The 17406-nt window shown below is 39.0% G+C and overlaps 2 protein-coding genes across 2 annotated transcripts; one reads left to right on the top strand and one right to left on the bottom strand.

Moving 5' to 3' along the window:
- Nucleotides 1–5469: 5469 nt before the first annotated feature.
- LOC132602636 (dirigent protein 18-like) lies at nucleotides 5470–7898 on the top strand. The gene is made up of 2 exons (XM_060315442.1): nucleotides 5470–6238; nucleotides 7325–7898. The coding sequence occupies exons 1-2, from the start codon at nucleotides 5839–5841 to the stop codon at nucleotides 7666–7668; spliced, it is 744 nt and encodes a 247-aa protein (XP_060171425.1). The 5' UTR covers nucleotides 5470–5838; the 3' UTR covers nucleotides 7669–7898.
- A 5989-nt stretch (nucleotides 7899–13887) lies between these two features.
- Nucleotides 13888–16973, bottom strand: LOC132604350 (chalcone synthase G-like). Its single transcript, XM_060317832.1, has 2 exons — nucleotides 16683–16973; nucleotides 13888–15194 (listed from the first exon to the last, which is right to left on the bottom strand). The coding sequence occupies exons 1-2, from the start codon at nucleotides 16858–16860 to the stop codon at nucleotides 14203–14205; spliced, it is 1170 nt and encodes a 389-aa protein (XP_060173815.1). The 5' UTR covers nucleotides 16861–16973; the 3' UTR covers nucleotides 13888–14202.
- Nucleotides 16974–17406: the final 433 nt, after the last annotated feature.

Genomic DNA, 17406 nt, shown 5'->3' on the forward strand with positions numbered 1-17406 from the left:
ATTTTCCCGAGTTTTAGACACTTTTACCAACTTTCCAACCGGGAACATCCTTCATTATTTTGGCCTCTTCTTCGAGATATTTCTTCCATTCTTTGACGAATCTGTACAAGTGAAAGAGAAAAAGATAGTGAAAACAAGTTCAGGCTTACAATTAAGTGAGAGAAAATTCCAAGTGGCTCACCTTTCAGAAAATTTTTGACCAAAATGGTGTCCTTTGATGGACAAATCCAATAAATGGGTTTGTCATAATTTTGTTAACCAAAATGGTGAAACGCACCCATAGTGGAGCACCTTCAGTGTGCGGTTCGGTCCGTTACAAATATTTACAGTGAAGGTGCTCTGCAAACAATGAGCCTTCAGTGAATATTTCAAACTTTAGAGAAAGGCTCATCTATTGTAAAGTCCTTCAGTGTAAATTTGAAAAGTCAGAGAATCTGAAAAGTTAAATTTTTGAATTTGAAAAGTTGAATTTTTTTCCAGTGATATGACATAGCATGACAGCCTTTCCAAACCTAAAGGCTCATAGTATGCAAGGCACCTCAGTGAACTTGCGAAAACGCCCTTAAGCTTCGGTGATTAGCTGAGTATAATTGTTATGGTTTATGGAGAGCTTTCTTGACAGAAATGGGGAAAGGGTGGACCTCAGAAAAGTGGTGGGGAAGAGAAAGATATACCATCATTTATTGAGAAGGCTTTCTAGGCTAAAGACGTTTTCGTAAGTTCATTGAAGGTGTCCTGCATACCACGAGCCTTTAGGTTTGGAAAGGCTGCCATGCTATGTCATATCATTGCGAAAAAAATTATATCACTGTGAAAAAAATTAACTTTTCAAATTCTCCGATTTTTCAAATTTAAATTGAAGGTGCTTTACAATAGATGAGCCTTTTTCCAAATTTTGAAATATCCACTGAAGACTCATGATTTGCAGAGCACCTTCAGTGTAAATATTTTTAACGGATCGTCTGTTTTTAGACGTGAAAACCGAACACTGAAGGTGCTCCATTATGGGTACGTTTTCACCATTTTGGTTAACAAAATTCTGACAAATCCATTTATTGAATTTGTCCCTCAAGGGACACCATTTTGGTAAAAAATTCCACCTTTCATCCTCTTCAGGGCAAGATAGCCCTGCGAGCAGCATGTTTTTCTTCCTTAATCACCCTATATAATGCAAAGATCATCAAAACGTTATTGTTCAATCAGCCTTTCCCAATTCCCCTCTCCTAAATAAATTAGCAGTAGGTTAAAGGCACTTAGGTATGAATCAACATCTACTAATTAATTTTCATACACCTTCGGGCGACTAAAGCAGAGATTTCACGAAAGAAAGTTGGGTTTTTTAAAGTAGGATAATAATGTACTCTAGTAAATTTCTAGTTTGTAGACAATTTTGGAACTTTCTAATATAATCATGGCGCAGTATGTTTCCAAATGGAATTAATCTTGCATTCTACCATTTCCACTTCTCAAGATAAGCCATGAATTCATTAATGCTGCACTAAGTTGTGGGTGTTTTCATCTCTGTTAATTGCTCTTCATAAAATATCGACAAGCTCGGGCCAGATCCTCCGAAAATAGTGCATTTTTGAACTGTTGCAAGGATGATTATTCTGTATGCTTTCCAGACCCAAGAACTGTATCAAATGAGCTAGTCTTTAATTTTTAGCGGGCATAACTTCTTTTAAGGCGCGGGGCAAAACTGGGCGTAACTTGTATGATATTAATTATGATGTAAAAACATAATCTTATAACCCACAAAAAAGGTTATTTTTACATTGAGGGACAAAAATTAAAGACCAGCACAAAATAGGGGCCAAAAGTTGCAAATGACCCTGATTTCTCTCCTATAGACTGTTGAAAGCTGAGGATTTACAGTGATGAACTATAGTAGAGACAATTGGTCGGGTTGGGCCGATTCGGGTCGGGTTGGTGATATAGTGATTGTTACAGTCGGGTGACGGGGTAAGGTTATATTATACATGTGGGAGTTGCATTATACGCCTATAAGTTTCAATAATTATTAGTTGACTCCAAAGATGTTTGGGTTCTTACGTTTGCAACTTGGACTATTTTAGTAGGGTGTGTATACTCCGATAAATATCGAATTACCGTATCGAAATCATAATTTATTTATGAAAATTTGTCATAGAAAATGGGCGGATGTAGAGTTGTGGCACCAGATTTATCTGAACCAGTAATTACAAGGGGAAGCATAAATTTATGTATAAAAATTTGTTGAAATTGCAACAAATGGTACGTCTAAACCCATAACTCTAAAGTTAGTTGATTCGGAAATGTTTGGGTTCTTTCAGTTAGGGGTGTTCATGGTTCGGTTTGGGTCGGTTATTGATTAAAACCATAACCAAACCAATTTAGTCGGTTTTTAAATGTCTAAAACCATAACCAAACCAAATAAAATAATAACCACCGGTTTGGTTATTGTCGGTTTGGTTCGGTTTGGTTTAATTTTTCGGTTTATGACTAGCAGCCATGAGACTTATCAGTAAAACATTAAAAATTTGAAAAAGACATGTCTTTTTTTGGTTCAAACGATAACTTTTATTTATAGTTTAAGGTGTAAGGGAGATATCCAGAGTTGGTTGTTTAATGTCATCTTTAAGACGGCAATGATGCCTGAAGAATGGAGGTCGAGTGTAATGGTCCCTCTATACAAGAACAAGGGAGATATCCAGAGTTGCAACAACTATAGAGGTATCAAGCTACTAAGCCATACTATGAAAGTGTGGGAAAGGGTGGTGGAGATGAGGGTGAGGAAAGGCGTGTCTATTTCAGAGAATCAGTTCGGATTCATGCCGGGACGCTCAACTACAGAAGCCATCCATCTTGTGAGGAGACTGGTGGAGCAGTATAGGGAGAGGAAAAGGGACTTACACATGGTATTCATTGACCTAGAAAAGGCTTACGACAAAGTCCCAAGAGAAATCCTATGGAGATGCTTGGAGGCTAAAGGTGTACCTGTGGCGTACATTAGGGTGATCAAGGACATGTATGAGGGAGCCAAAACCAGGGTAAGGACAGTAGGAGGAGACTCAGAGCACTTTCCAGTTGTGATGGGGTTGCATCAAGGATCAGCTCTTAGTCCGTTCTTATTTGCCTTGGTGATGGATGGATTGACGCGGCAAATTCAAGGTGAGGTGCCATGGTGTATGCTTTTCGCGGATGACATAGTCCTGATCGATGAGACTCGTAGCGGAGTTAACGCTAAGCTGGAGGATTGGAGACAAACTCTGGAGTCTAAAGGGTTTAAGCTGAGTAGGACCAAGACAGAGTACTTAGAGTGTAAGTTTAGTGAAGCACCTCAGGAGGCCGGCTTGGAAGTGAGGCTTGGTACCCAAGTCATCCAGAAGAAAAGTAGTTTCAAGTATCTTGGGTCTATTATGCAAGGCAGCGGGGAGATTGACGATGATGTCACACATCGTATTGGGGCAGGGTGGATGAAATGGAGGCTTGCTTCCGGAGTGCTATGTGACAAGAAGGTGCCACCACAACTTAAGGGAAAGTTCTACAAAGTGGTGGTTAGACCGACTATGTTGTATGGGGCGGAGTGTTGGCCAGTTAAGGTTTCTCACGTTCAAAAGATGAAAGTTGCTGAGATGAGAATGTTGAGATGGATGTGTGGCCACACCAGGAGTGACAGGATTAGGAATGAGGATATTCGGGACAAGGTGGGAGTGGCCTCGGTGGAAGACAAGATGCGAGAAGCGAGATTGAGATGGTTTGGGCATGTGAAGAGGAGAGACACGGATGCCCCAGTGCGGAGGTGTGAGAGGTTGGCCATGGATGGTTTCAGACGAGGTAGGGGTAGGCCAAAGAAGTATTGGGGAGAGGTAATTAGACACGACATGGCGCAGTTACAGCTTACCGAGGACATGACCTTAGATAGGAGGGTTTGGAGGACCCATATTAGGGTAGAAGGCTAGTAGATAGTCTCATTACCCTGCCTTATTAATAGTCGCATTATCGTAGTATAATTTCTTGTGCTCTAATTTATGCTATTATGCTATTATCTGTTATTTCCTGTGCTTTGATTATTCTATGTTATCTGTGTCGCTTGCGTTACTTCATTTCCATATCGCTTTGAATTTCTTAGCCGTATCTGACCTCTTGTTATGTTTTTATTGAGTCGAGGGTCTCTCGGAAACAGCCATCCTACCTTGGTAGGAGTAAGGTCTGCGTACACTCTACCCTCCCCAGACCCCACGTTGTGGGATTTCACTGGGTTGTTGTTGTTGTTGTTGTTGTTGTATAGTTTAAGGTGTAACATACATTATAGAAACATTTTCACTATTAGTGATAGTGTAGCACTAAGTTATCCAAAGTTGCTAAACTATTACATATAAAGCTAAAAACTAACTTAGTAGTGGCTGCACCATTTTTGTCATCTTAATACACATACCTAGAAATAAAGTAGAGCGTAAGAGCTTTTAGTTGTTGTTACAAACATACATATTATAAATTAAACATAAAGACCACCTAAAATTAAAATTAAAATATATGAAATAAAAAAACTTTGTGTACTGATCCAAAACTTTAGGGCAATACTTTCATTTTGCTCTCAATTCTCCCATTTTATTAAAAAAACTTTGTGTAATGATCCCAAACTTCAGACCCTATCCCCAAGGCTAGGGTCTCGATACAGAGTTGTTCTTTTCTCCTTAAATAATCATGTGAAATAAGTAGACCAAAAATCAAATTAATGATTAAAAGGTATAAAATATTTATAATTGTTTATGAAAAACTAATATTATACATATAAATAATTATAAAATTTATGTATATAATTTATCGGTTTGGTTCGGTTATTTATTCGGTTATTTTTTAATAGAACCATAACCAAACCAAATATTATCGGTTTTTAAAATTTAAAACCAAATCAAACCAAACCAAACCAAATATCGGGTTTTTTATTCGGTTTGGTTAAATTTTCGGTTTGATTTTGGTTTTAACCAAAACCGTGAATAACCCTACTTACAGTTGCGACTTGGACTTTTTTAGTAGGGTGTGTATACTTCGATAAATACCGAATTACCGTATCAAAATCAAAATTTATTTATAAAAATTTCATATAGAAAATGGGTGGATGTAGAGTTGTCGGCTTGTGGCACCTGGTTCATCTGAACCCAGTACCTTCAACGTAGAGCATAAATTTGTGTATGAAAATTTATTAAAATAGCAACAAATGGTATGTTTGAATTCATAATTTTAAAATACTATGAGTTCAATATTGAGTGCCTTAATGGTTGAACTCATATATATATATATATATATATATATTTTAAATTTTGGATTCACATCTGTTATAGAAAACTACAATAACTAAGACAGCAATTTAGCTGCCAAACTACTAGCTAATATTAGGAAAGAAAACGAGGAAATACAATCAGAATAAATAAAAGCGAGAACTAAGATGGATTAGGTTCAATTATTTGGCTATAGACCATTCTCTGATCTGTAATGGACCTCGTTATAGATAATATTAATCCTTACTTATAATTCTTCTTACCTACTGAATTACAAAATAAAAAAAAAATGAAACTAACAGGACTAATTAAGCATATTATAGAACAAAAATTAATCATGTATAGAACTTTCTGTTGTTATATATAATGGATGACACAAGATTTTGTGAGGTTCTGTTAGAATAACTCCAACAATTGAACTACAACTCAACCTCACAACAACTCCACCTTCTCTCATTATAATCACACCTCTATATAAAGTTTCAATCTTGACCACATTTTCATAGTCAATCAAACAAAACATAAACAAACAAACAAAAAAAAAACATCACTTTCCCATATAAGGAAAAATCTCAAAATGCTAAGTCAATCATCATACTCCGTTTTCTTTGCAATTTTATTAGCAACAATCAACTTGACACCCCTTGTTTCTGCAATTGATACTCAAACTCCTGGAGGATCGATACTCGAATTATACATGCATGATATTCTTGGTGGAAATAATCCAACAGCTAGGCCAATTACAGGTTTATTAGGCAGTATTTACAGTGGAAGTGTCCCTTTTGCAACGCCTCTTGGATTTCAACCTCCTGAAGATGGTGTGGCAATTCCCAATTCCAATGGTGCAATGCCAACATTCAATATCAATGGTGTTCCACTAGGAACTGGCTTAGCAGGCACAACATTTGCTGGAAACCAGAATAGCCAAACTACTGTGACTACCCAGTTAGGTCCTGATGGCTTGGGCCTCGGCTTTGGTACGTAAAAGTTTAAGTTGTTAGAGATATTATGCTTTTAATTACCTTAGTTATATTTTGTCTTAACATGCCTTGTCATGGCAAGGAGTGTCATCCGACACCGCTTCGTTGAAAATTTTAATCAATATATATATGTATATAATAACTCCGCCTGTGTGAGCTCGCTCACATTGCCGGTCCCAAGCCCGGATAAAGGAGGAGGGTTGCCGAGGGTCAATCGGAAACAGCCTCCCTACCTAGGTAGGGGTAAGGCTGCGTACATCTTACCCTCCCCAGACCCCACTATTGTGGGATTACACTGGGTAGTGACCAAAGACCATATATATGTATATAATCTGAAAAACCATAATATGTCGACATATAAAACAAATGACGCTACCGTGCACAAAGTGCTCCCCGGCTTGTTGGTTAAGCGCCTACTTTATGGAGCACTGAACCCGAGTTCGAGCCTGCTTCGCGAAAAAATTATTCTCTTTCTTTAAATGTCGACACTGCTTACGAAAAATCATGCGTACGCCACTGCTTACGAAAAATCATGCGTACGCCACTGTCGTCATGTGTCACCCTGTTTCACTTTCATTAGTGAAACAAGTGGAAATGTTTTTTGGTTTTTTGGACTGCGAGGAGACTTAAACCTAGGACCTCTTACCAGACTGGCCAAACATATGAAATTGTTTTTTTTTTTTTGGGTGGTGGAGGGGGGGGGGGGGGGGGTGTGATAATGAGATTTGAATCCAAGACCTCTTACCTGATTGGTCAAACAAGTTTTTGCTTTTTTGGGTGATAGTGAGATTTGAACCTAGGACCTCTCGTCTGATTGGTCAATCATGTTTTTGTTGTTAGACAGGTATAGCACTTTCAATTACCTTAGGTATATTATATTTCAAAATGACTCTCATGTACGATTCTTTTTCGTGGGCTAAACACGTGAAGAGATTTTTTTTTTTTTTAGATGGAAACAAGATTTGAACTCAATATCTCTTACATGCTCCGACACCATGTTGAATTGTGTTACGCTCGTATCTAAAGGCTTAGTTATTAGAGTGTTATTGTTTTAGTGATCTGAATAATAGTATATCTCAACAGGTACCATCACAGTTATCGACGACTACTTGACTTTGTCCCCTGAGTTAGGCACACAAAACCTTGGAAAAGCACAAGGTGTATATGTATCAAGCTCTGCAGATGGGACTACCCAAATGATGGCATTTACGGCCATGTTTGAAGGAGGTGAATATGGCGATAGTCTCAATTTTTTCGGAGTTTACAGAATTGGAAGTACTATGTCAAGAATTTCAGTTACAGGAGGAACTGGCAAGTTTAAGAATGCTTGTGGATTCGCAGAGATTCGTTCACTTATACCAGCTGGTCAACATGTTACAGATGGTGCAGAGACATTGTTGAGAATTACTGTCCATCTTACTTACTGATTTGTTTTTGAGAATTACTGTCCATCTTACTTACTGATTTTTTTTTTCTATGTGAATCTTTAAGCAAGAGATTGTGGATTGGTTTTTGTGAAAGTTGAAATCAACTTTGATTTGTGTTTTATTTGTGTCTTACTTTGGAATTAAATATAAACATATTCCTTTGTGTTTTATAACAATTTCTCTGAATCTGCGAAAATGCCGGACATTTATAGCCAAACTCCATATGCGAATTTGTGCAACTTCGGTCACGTATGCTTGAAGTCGATTCCAAAACAGTCAAACTTGTAGTAATTTTTTATAAATTACGTCGACAATAACTTAAATAGTGATCCCAAAATTGATTATATGTGCTTTTGCCATTTGCCCCGTGAAAAAATAAGAGCTTACAACGAAACTGATGCCTCTCTGCATGCACTCTCTAAGTGTTAACGGAATTCCAAAACTCAAAGGTGAGAAGTATGATATATGGCTCTTCTTTTTTTAAGAGGATTCTCATATTAAAAATTTGGTCTCTATTATTTATTTGGTTACTTTGTCTTGGCCATATTTATTATTGTTAGGTGTGGAATTGGTCAAACAAGTCAATTCTTTTGTTCACATAGTCGTGATGTAAGCGCTTACCTCATGATAGTCGTGATGTAAGCGCTTACCTCATCATAGGAAATTCATTCCTATAAATAGGTAGCTTATGGTTCATTTGTAAACACACCAAATTGAAGAAGACAACACATCCCAAAGAGAGAGAAAAATCTAAGAGAAATACTCTTAGTGAAAGGCCTAAGTAAGAGAAGGTCTTTGAGAGAATTTTCTGTGGTAAAATTCTTGAGTGTAATTGGGATTGGGGTTGTGAGGTTGAGTGTTGTAAACACTTGTAATATTTCTTCTTTAATAAGATCTGCAGCAGCAACGTGGACGTAGCTCTCACATTGAGGGTGAACCACTATAAATCTGTGTGTGTGCTATTTATTCTTCGCTTACATCACGGCGTAAGTAGGTTCTGTCTAAGGAGGTTGGTATTTAAGTGGTCCAACTGTGACCCTCCAATCTTTCCTGGGAACCTGCTTACAAAGGTCGGATTTGGGATTCAAATCCTAACAACTGGTATCAGAGCAACAGGTTGTGTTGTGATTTAGAAACGATGGGAGGCGAAGATGGTACGACGCACGGCATCGGTAAATTCGATGGTACAGACTTTGCGTTCTGGAGAATGCAAATTGAAGATTATTTATATGGCAGAAAGCTTCATGAACCTCTGAGTCCGAAACCAGAGGAGATGAAGCAAGCAGATTGGAATCTCCTCGACAGACAAGTTCTGGGAGTCATTCGGCTGACGCTGTCGAAGAACGTTGCTCACAACGTGGCAAAAGAGAAGACCACCGCAGATATGATGAAGGTATTGTCTGACATGTATGAGAAACCTTCGGCAAATAATAAGGTATTTCTCATGAAGAAACTATTTCATCTAACGATGATGGAAAATGCTCATGTTGCTGCACACGTAAATGAATTCAATACCATTGTAAATCAATTGTCATCAGTAAAAATTGACTTCGATGATGAAGTACAAGCTCTAATTTTGTTGGCATCCCTACCAAATAGTTGGGAGCCAATGAGAGCAGCGGTTAGTAATTCTGTCGGCAGGGACAAACTAAAGTTCAACGATGTTAGGGATCGTATCCTTGCTGAGGAGGTGCGCAGGACAGATTCGGGAGAGGCATCGACGAGTTCTGCTTTTAATGTTGAAAACAGAAGCAGAAATTATGACAGAAACTACAACCGAAATAGGGGCAGATCGAAGTCAAGGAATGGCAGGGGTCAATCCAGACCAGGACGAACACATGAGTGTTGGAACTGTGGAAAACCAGGTCACTTCAAGAAGAACTGCAGGGCGCCAAAGAAGGAGGACAACAAGGGGGCTGGAATCAACGCTGCTACGGAAGACATTGGCGATGCGTTGTTGCTATCGGTTGACAGCCCGATAGACTCTTGGGTGCTTGACTCAGGAGCGTCCTTTCATACCACCCCACATCATGATATAATGACAAACTACGTGGCTGGGAATCTCGGCAAAGTTTATTTAGCCGATGGAGAGCCGCTAGATGTTGTTGGCACGGGAGACATTAATTTGAAGATGTCAAATGGATCCTCGTGGAAGATTACAAAAGTTAGACATGTTCCAAAGCTGATGCGAAACCTGATCTCAGTAGGTCAGCTTGATGATGAGGGATATGATCTCAATTTTGGTAATGGGTCTTGGAAGGTGGCGAAAGGTGCTATGGTAGTTGGCCGAGGAAAGAAGATTGGCACTCTCTACATGACGACTAGCTGTCGTGATACTGTTGCTGTGGTTGACAACACAAAGAAGACAGATTTGTGGCATTGTCGGCTGGGGCATATCAGCCAGAAGGGGATGAAGCTGTTGGTGACAAATGGCTTATTTCCGGAGCTGAAGACGGTGGACCTTCATACGTGTGAGAGCTACATTCTCGGAAAACAAAAGCGAGTAAGCTTCTCAAATGCAGGCAGGGAGTTGAAGGTCGAGAAGCTGGAATTGGTGCACACAGACGTGTGGGGACCTACCACTGTCCCCTCTCTTGGAGGATCACACTACTACGTGACCTTCATTGACGATTCAACCAGGAAGGTATGGGTTTATTTTATGAAAAATAAATCTGATGTGTTTAGTGTATTCAAAAGATGGAAAGCCATGGTTGAGAATGAAACAAACCTCAAGTTGAAGTGTTTGAGGTCCGACAACGGCGGAGAATACACTGATGGTGATTTCAAACGGTACTGTGCCGATAATGGGATCAAGATGATGAAGACTATTCCTGGAACGCCGCAACAGAATGGAGTAGCCGAAAGAATGAACCGAACGTTGAACGAGCGTGCTCGGAGTATGAGAATACACTCTGGACTGCCCAAGACATTCTGGGCAGATGCAGTTAATACCGCAGCCTTCTTAATTAACCGAGGACCGTCAGTTCCCTTGGATTTCAGAATTCCAGAAGAAGTCTGGAGTGGCAAGAAGGTAAATCTTTCATTTCTGAAAGTGTTCGGTTGCTTATCATATGTTCATAATGATGATATGGCTAGAAGCAAGCTTGATCCAAAATCAAAGAAGTGTTACTTTATTGGCTATGGTGACACCGAGCTTGGGTACCGATTTTGGGATGAACAAAATCGGAAGATCATCCGAAGCAGGAATGTTGTCTTTAACGAAGAGGTACTGTACAAAGACAAGCTGCAAAAGAATTCAGAATGTCAGGACAAGGAATCGGAAATAGTCGATTTGAAGGACTTTCCGGCACCTGAGCCGCAGCCAGGTACAACCGAGGCAGAGGAACAAACAATCCGAGAAGGTGCTGATGAAAGTGCTGATTCTGAAACAAATGAACAGACGCCAATCACAGAGCTGCGTAGATCATCCAGGATCAGGAAGCCGCTTCACAGGTACTCTCCGTCCCTCAACTACATTCTACTCACTGATAGAGGGGAGCCGGAATGTTATGAAGAAGCAATGCAAGTCGATGAATCGACTAAGTGGGAGCTGGCAATGAAGGATGAAATGGATTCACTATCGGCAAATCATACATGGGAATTATCCGAGTTGCCAAAGGATAAAAAGGCATTGCAAAACAAATGGGTTTATCGGATAAAGGAAGAACCCAATGGAAGCAAGCGTTATAAAGCAAGGCTGGTTGCAAAGGGATTTCAACAGAAAGAAGGCATTGACTATACAGAGATCTTCTCTCCCGTAGTCAAGATGGTGACTATCAGAACTGTTCATGGGCTGGTAGCAAAGGAAAATCTACATCTGCAACAGATGGACGTGAAAACTGCATTTCTTCACGGTGATCTAGACGAGGAAATCTACATGCGACAGCCGGAGGGATTCAAAATCAAAGGAAAGGAGAATCTGGTGTGCAAACTTCAAAAGAGTCTGTACGGACTAAAACAGGCTCCAAGACAGTGGTATTTAAAGTTTGACAGCTTTATGAAGAAAGCTGATTTTTCAAGGTGCGAGGCAGATCACTGCTGTTACTTCAAAAAATTTGAAGACTCGTACATGATACTGCTACTCTATGTCGACGACATGCTAATCGTAGGAGCAAACCTACAGGAGATTGATCGGTTGAAAAAAGGGTTATCGGAAGAGTTTGCAATGAAGGATTTGGGAGCTGCAAAGCAAATCCTTGGGATGAGAATCGACCGAAGCAAGGAGGGCATCAAACTCTCACAAGAAGAATATGTGAGGAAAGTTATCAAAAGGTTTAACATGCATGATGCCAAGCCAGTCAGCACTCCCTTGGCTGGACACTTTCGGTTGTCAAAGGATCAGTCGCCGACAACCGAGGATGAGAAGAAGCAGATGGACAAGATACCTTATGCATCTGCAATCGGTAGTCTTATGTATGCAATGATATGTACAAGGCCAGACATTGCACATGCAGTGGGACTTGTCAGCCGATTTATGAGCAATCCGGGAAAGCAACACTGGGAGGCTGTGAAGTGGATATTCAGATATCTGAAAGGCAACTCGAGTTCAGCTCTGTATTTCCGAAAATCAAAAACAGGATTGCAAGGGTATGTTGATGCTGACAACGGTGGTGATATTGATAGCAGAAAGAGCACATCCGGGTATGTTTACACATTCGGAGGTACTGCAATCTCTTGGGTTTCCAAGTTGCAAAAGATAGTAGCTCTCTCTAGTTGTGAGGCTGAGTACGTTGCTGTGACGGAGGCCACAAAGGAAATGATGTGGCTACAATCTTTTCTGCGGGAATTGGATCAGGACCACGAGGGAAGTGTGCTATATTGTGATAGCCAAAGCGCCATTCATTTGGCAAAGAACCCGGTTTACCATGCTCGAACGAAGCACATACAACTCCGGTACCATTTCATTAGATCAGCTTTGGAAGATGGAGCGCTAGTGCTTGAGAAGATCGCAGGGAGTCAGAATCCAGCAGACATGCTGACAAAGGCAGTGACGATAGACAAACTGAAGCTATGCTCAACTTCAGTTGGCCTGCACGAAGTATGAAAGTAGGAAAGAGCTGCTGCATCGATCAAAGTGTGAAGACAAATTAAAATTAGTCTTCAAGTGGGAGATTTGTTAGGTGTGGAATTGGCCAAACAAGTCAATTCTTTTGTTCACATAGTCGTGATGTAAGCGCTTACCTCATGATAGTCGTGATGTAAGCGCTTACCTCATCATAGGAAATTCATTCCTATAAATAGGTAGCTTATGGTTCATTTGTAAACACACCAAATTGAAGAAGACAACACATCCCAAAGAGAGAGAAAAATCTAAGAGAAATACTCTTAGTGAAAGGCCTAAGTAAGAGAAGGTCTTTGAGAGAATTTTTTGTGGTAAAATTCTTGAGTGTAATTGGGATTGGGGTTGTGAGGTTGAGTGTTGTAAACACTTGTAATATTTCTTCTTTAATAAGATCTGCAGCAGCAACGTGGACGTAGCTCTCACATTGAGGGTGAACAACTATAAATCTGTGTGTGTGCTATTTATTCTTCGCTTACATCACGGCGTAAGTAGGTTCTGTCTAAGGAGGTTGGTATTTAAGTGGTCCAGCTGTGACCCTCCAATCTTTCCTGGGAACCTGCTTACAAAGGTCGGATTTGGGATTCAAATCCTAACAATTATTGGTGTATTATTGCTACCAGGGGCCTGTGCACCTTAGGGGAAGTGATGTTATGTTTTTTTTTATATAAAAATATGCAGATAAAGATATTGAGATCTATAAAATATAAGCAATGGTTCAACAAGTCTTTCCTTTAGGAGGTTGCCGGATCGAGCCTCGTTAATTGTTCCTAAGTGGTCACAGAGCCTGTTTGGATGGACTTATGGCTTTTGACTTATAAGCATAAGTTATAAGTTAGGAATCCTAACTTGTGATTTTTGACTTATTTTTGTTAGTTTGGCTTAAAAAACAAATGCTTACAAACAATTTTTTATTTTACTCAAACACTATAAAAGTGTTGGATTAAAAACATTTAAAATAAGCCAATTCAAACAGGCTCGTAGTCCAGACAAATAAGTCGTCAAAGACGATTGAGACAAGAACACATCCGTGATTGAAGACGAGGGTTATAGAAAATGTCACTATCAAAGTTTGGAGTCGAACTCGTGACTTAAAAATATATAAGAAAACAGACTTAAATACATATTTCTATCCATATTTTAAGTTAAATAAAGCGACTTAAGTTACAAGCAAGCAAACACATACATTATAGTAGTAACAAACAAACACTACAAGAAGTCCTTTAGTGGTGACGGAAGGGTCCGTCGAGATAAGTTAAGAGACTTAAATACATATTTCTATCCATATTTTAAGTTAAACTTAAATAAAGCGACTTAAGTTACAAGTAAGCAAACACATACATTATAGTAGTAACAAACACACACTACAAGAAGTCCTTTAGTGGCGTCTGAAGGGTCATCAAGATAAGTTTCAGTGGCTAAAACATCTCTCCAACCCACCATTTCTTTATTTAACCCACAGTATAAATCCGAGGCTAAATAGAGAAACTGCGGAGGACGATTGCCTCAATAGTTAACCCAGGCCCAAAAGCTAAAAGCACGCCCCAGTCAAGACCTTCACCGGTGGTACGCATTCCTGCCCTGATAGAGGCTTTCCTCATCTCGTCCAAAACAAACAAAACACTAGGACTGCTCATGTTCCCATAATCGCTCATGACATTCCTTGTAGGCTTGAGCTTTTCAAGCTTTAGGCCCAACTTTAATTCAATTTGATCCAAAATTGCGCGTCCACCTGGATGAGATACCCAAAAGATGGAGTTCCAGTCAGAAATGCCAAGAGGTTGGAATGCTTCCACTAGGACTCTTCCGATGTTTTCTGAGATTAGCCTTGGAGTATCCTTATGTATTTTAGGTAACAGCCCAGCCTCATTGAGGCTACCAGTAATTGCATATCCACTGTCTGGGAGAAGAGTTTGAGTTGTGAATACAAGCTCAAACAAAGGCCTTTCCACCGTCAGGACTGGATCTGAACCAACAATGATAGCTGATGCCCCATCACCGAACAGGGCTTGCGCAACCAAAACTTCAATGTCGGTTTCACTTGGGGCATGGAAGCCGAACACATTGATTTCTGAGCAAACAACAAGGACTCGAGCACCCTTGTTATTCTCAGCCAAGTCCTTGGCTAATCGAAGAGTAGAACCACCACCGAAACAACCTTGTTGGTACATCATGTATCGTTTGACTGATGGACCAAGTCCAAGAAGTTTAGTGAGTTGGTAGTCTGCCCCAGGAATATCCACACCACTAGTGGTGCAAAAGACCAAATGCGTAATCATGGACTTGGACTGACCCCATTCATTGATGGCCTTTTTGGCTGCCTCCTTCCCAAGTTTTGGAACTTCAACAATCGCAATTTCTTGCCTAGCGTTAAAGGATGTTGCTTTGTATTCACAAAAATTAGGATTATTTCTCAAGATTTCCTCCGTTAAGTGAAAGTACCTCTTTTTAATCATTGATCCATCACCTGCAACATATGGAAAATGTAAGATGCATGCAGGTTCAATCAACATGCTCCTAGGTACGTACTCAAAGCGTTGAGACTTAATGCTTATATTGATTTTGTTGGAAACATTTTTCTTGCTTTGAGCTAGATGAAAGTGGTGGAGAAAAAAGAATCCAAATGAGATTCAATCCAAAATCTTGAAGTAATACATAGTTAGTCAAATGATCCTAATCCCCTTTTAAATACCCTTATACATTTTACATTTGTGAGACATTCTATGTACATATATACATACATATATCTATTATAGATAGAGTCACACAGAGAGACAGAGAGACATGAGTGCATACATACATATATCGATTCAACAACAGTAACTGCACACATCATTATCCCCTTGCTTCAGTGTATTAGGTAATTAATCTCAATAATGACGATTATGTTATAAACAGCTTGTAGTTATTGTCCGCTTTGGCGCACCTCATGACTTTAAAACGCGTCTACAAGTAAAGGCTTCAGGCCCTGCTTATAAGCACGCACACAATCCCGTGTGCGAGCGATGTGGGAACTTCAAGTTCACAACACACCCTCCCATCGCGAGTATCGTGCTGATAACGTGTTATAAACAGCTTGTAGATATTGTCCGTTTTGGCGCACCTCACGGCTTTAAAATGCGTCTACAAGTAAAGGCTTCAGGCCCTGCTTATAAGCACGCACACAATCCCGTGTGTGAGCGATGTGGGAACTTCAAGTTCACAGCAGATTAACAATTAATCAAATTAAGCAAAAATTCAGGGCCTACAAAACTTGTTCTCAGCACTTGGAGACTTTTCAAAGTATATGTGTCACAGTATATCTTTTCTTGGATTAATACTCTGAGAAAGAGGAAAATCTTAAAGTACGTTGACTTTAAAAAAAATGCATAAACTATTTCGATATATTTCGCATAAAGCCTAAAGTCCGATCACTACTTAAAAAAATGCCAAGAACCGACCTAAAAACCCGACTTCCAGAAAAAGTTCTAGAAAAAGCTCGGTTTAAGACTAAATGTTTTTTTAATTTTTTTTTGTTTTTTTTTGCGGAAAAATGAATTTGAAGGGTATAAATAATAAATCCCAAAGTCTTAAACCAACAAGCACAAGTGGTCTAGTGGTAGAAATATATCCTATCACGGTAAAGACGAGTGTTTGATCCCCAGCCGAATGATGCATTTTGTAATTGTGTTTTTTGAAAAACCGGCCTCCAGAGATCGGTATTTTTCCTAAAAAAAATTCTTAAACAAAATCAACCTCCGGAGGTCGGTTTTGAGCTTTTTTCCTAGTAGTGGATGTTAAACAAGATTGTAATGTACATTGTGATTCAATTCATGGTTGTTCTCAAATATATATAAGGAATTTAAAAATAAATATTTTTTACTGAAAAACACTTGGAATTATTGATATTTTGTAGTGAAGATAACAAAAAGAAAAACGAATATATGTACAATTGAAGAAGAATAAATTATCTTACACAAGCGCTTAAACTTTTGCATAAGCTCAGTTTTATGCTCACTGTTAGTGATACGAAAATATAACTCAGGATAGGTGTTTTGATCGTAACAATTGGAAGGATTGGCTGTTCCGATGGCCAACACGGTGGCCGGTCCCTCGGCCCGTTGTGCCCGGTGGATCTCGTCGACTATGACCATTTTCGCCGAAACAAATAATGATTTTATTTGCTAAGTTTTTCGATGATAGTGTATATATAGTAAAATGAATACACTATGTTTGCACGATCTCTCTTTATCACTATTTGCTAGGTTTTTCGATGGTAGTGTATATACTAAAATGAATACACTTTGTTTGCATGGTCTCTCTTTATATAGACACTAGATGGCCTATGCCCGTGCTGCGCACGGACCTAATATTTCAGATTATAGTGTATCTATATATATGTAGTTGTGTTTAAATAATAATATATATATATATACTATGTTCAAAATACGATTAATATAACATTGTAGTTTGTGCTCCGTATCTAAAACTTTATTTTATTCGTGTTTGCTACGAAAATTTATTAATATTTTTTAAAAGAGAAGACTTGTTTAAAAGAAAACTATTTTTCTCTCTTTGAGATAAAATAATAGCAATATTTAAGGATCAATTGATATTTTCAATTTTAATTCGATTAATTTAAAAGTGTAAAATACTTATTATTTTTTATCAAATTTTGATTTGGATAATTCTAATTCACA

The sequence above is a fragment of the Lycium barbarum genome, chromosome 7 (genome assembly GCF_019175385.1).
Source record: "Lycium barbarum isolate Lr01 chromosome 7, ASM1917538v2, whole genome shotgun sequence".
Lineage (NCBI taxonomy): Eukaryota > Viridiplantae > Streptophyta > Magnoliopsida > Solanales > Solanaceae > Lycium > Lycium barbarum.

Bases quoted from the DNA above. Each gene is read 5' to 3' on its own strand.
- LOC132602636 (XM_060315442.1), top strand. From the start codon at position 5,839: ATGCTAAGTCAATCATCATACTCCGTTTTCTTTGCAATTTTATTAGCA. The intron at 6,239-7,324 runs GTACGTAAAAGT...ATATCTCAACAG, and splicing joins TGGCTTGGGCCTCGGCTTTG to GTACCATCACAGTTATCGAC.
- LOC132604350 (XM_060317832.1), bottom strand. From the start codon at position 16,860: ATGGTCATAGTCGACGAGATCCACCGGGCACAACGGGCCGAGGGACCG. The intron at 15,195-16,682 runs GTAAGATAATTT...CATATGTTGCAG, and splicing joins GCAAAAGTTTAAGCGCTTGT to GTGATGGATCAATGATTAAA.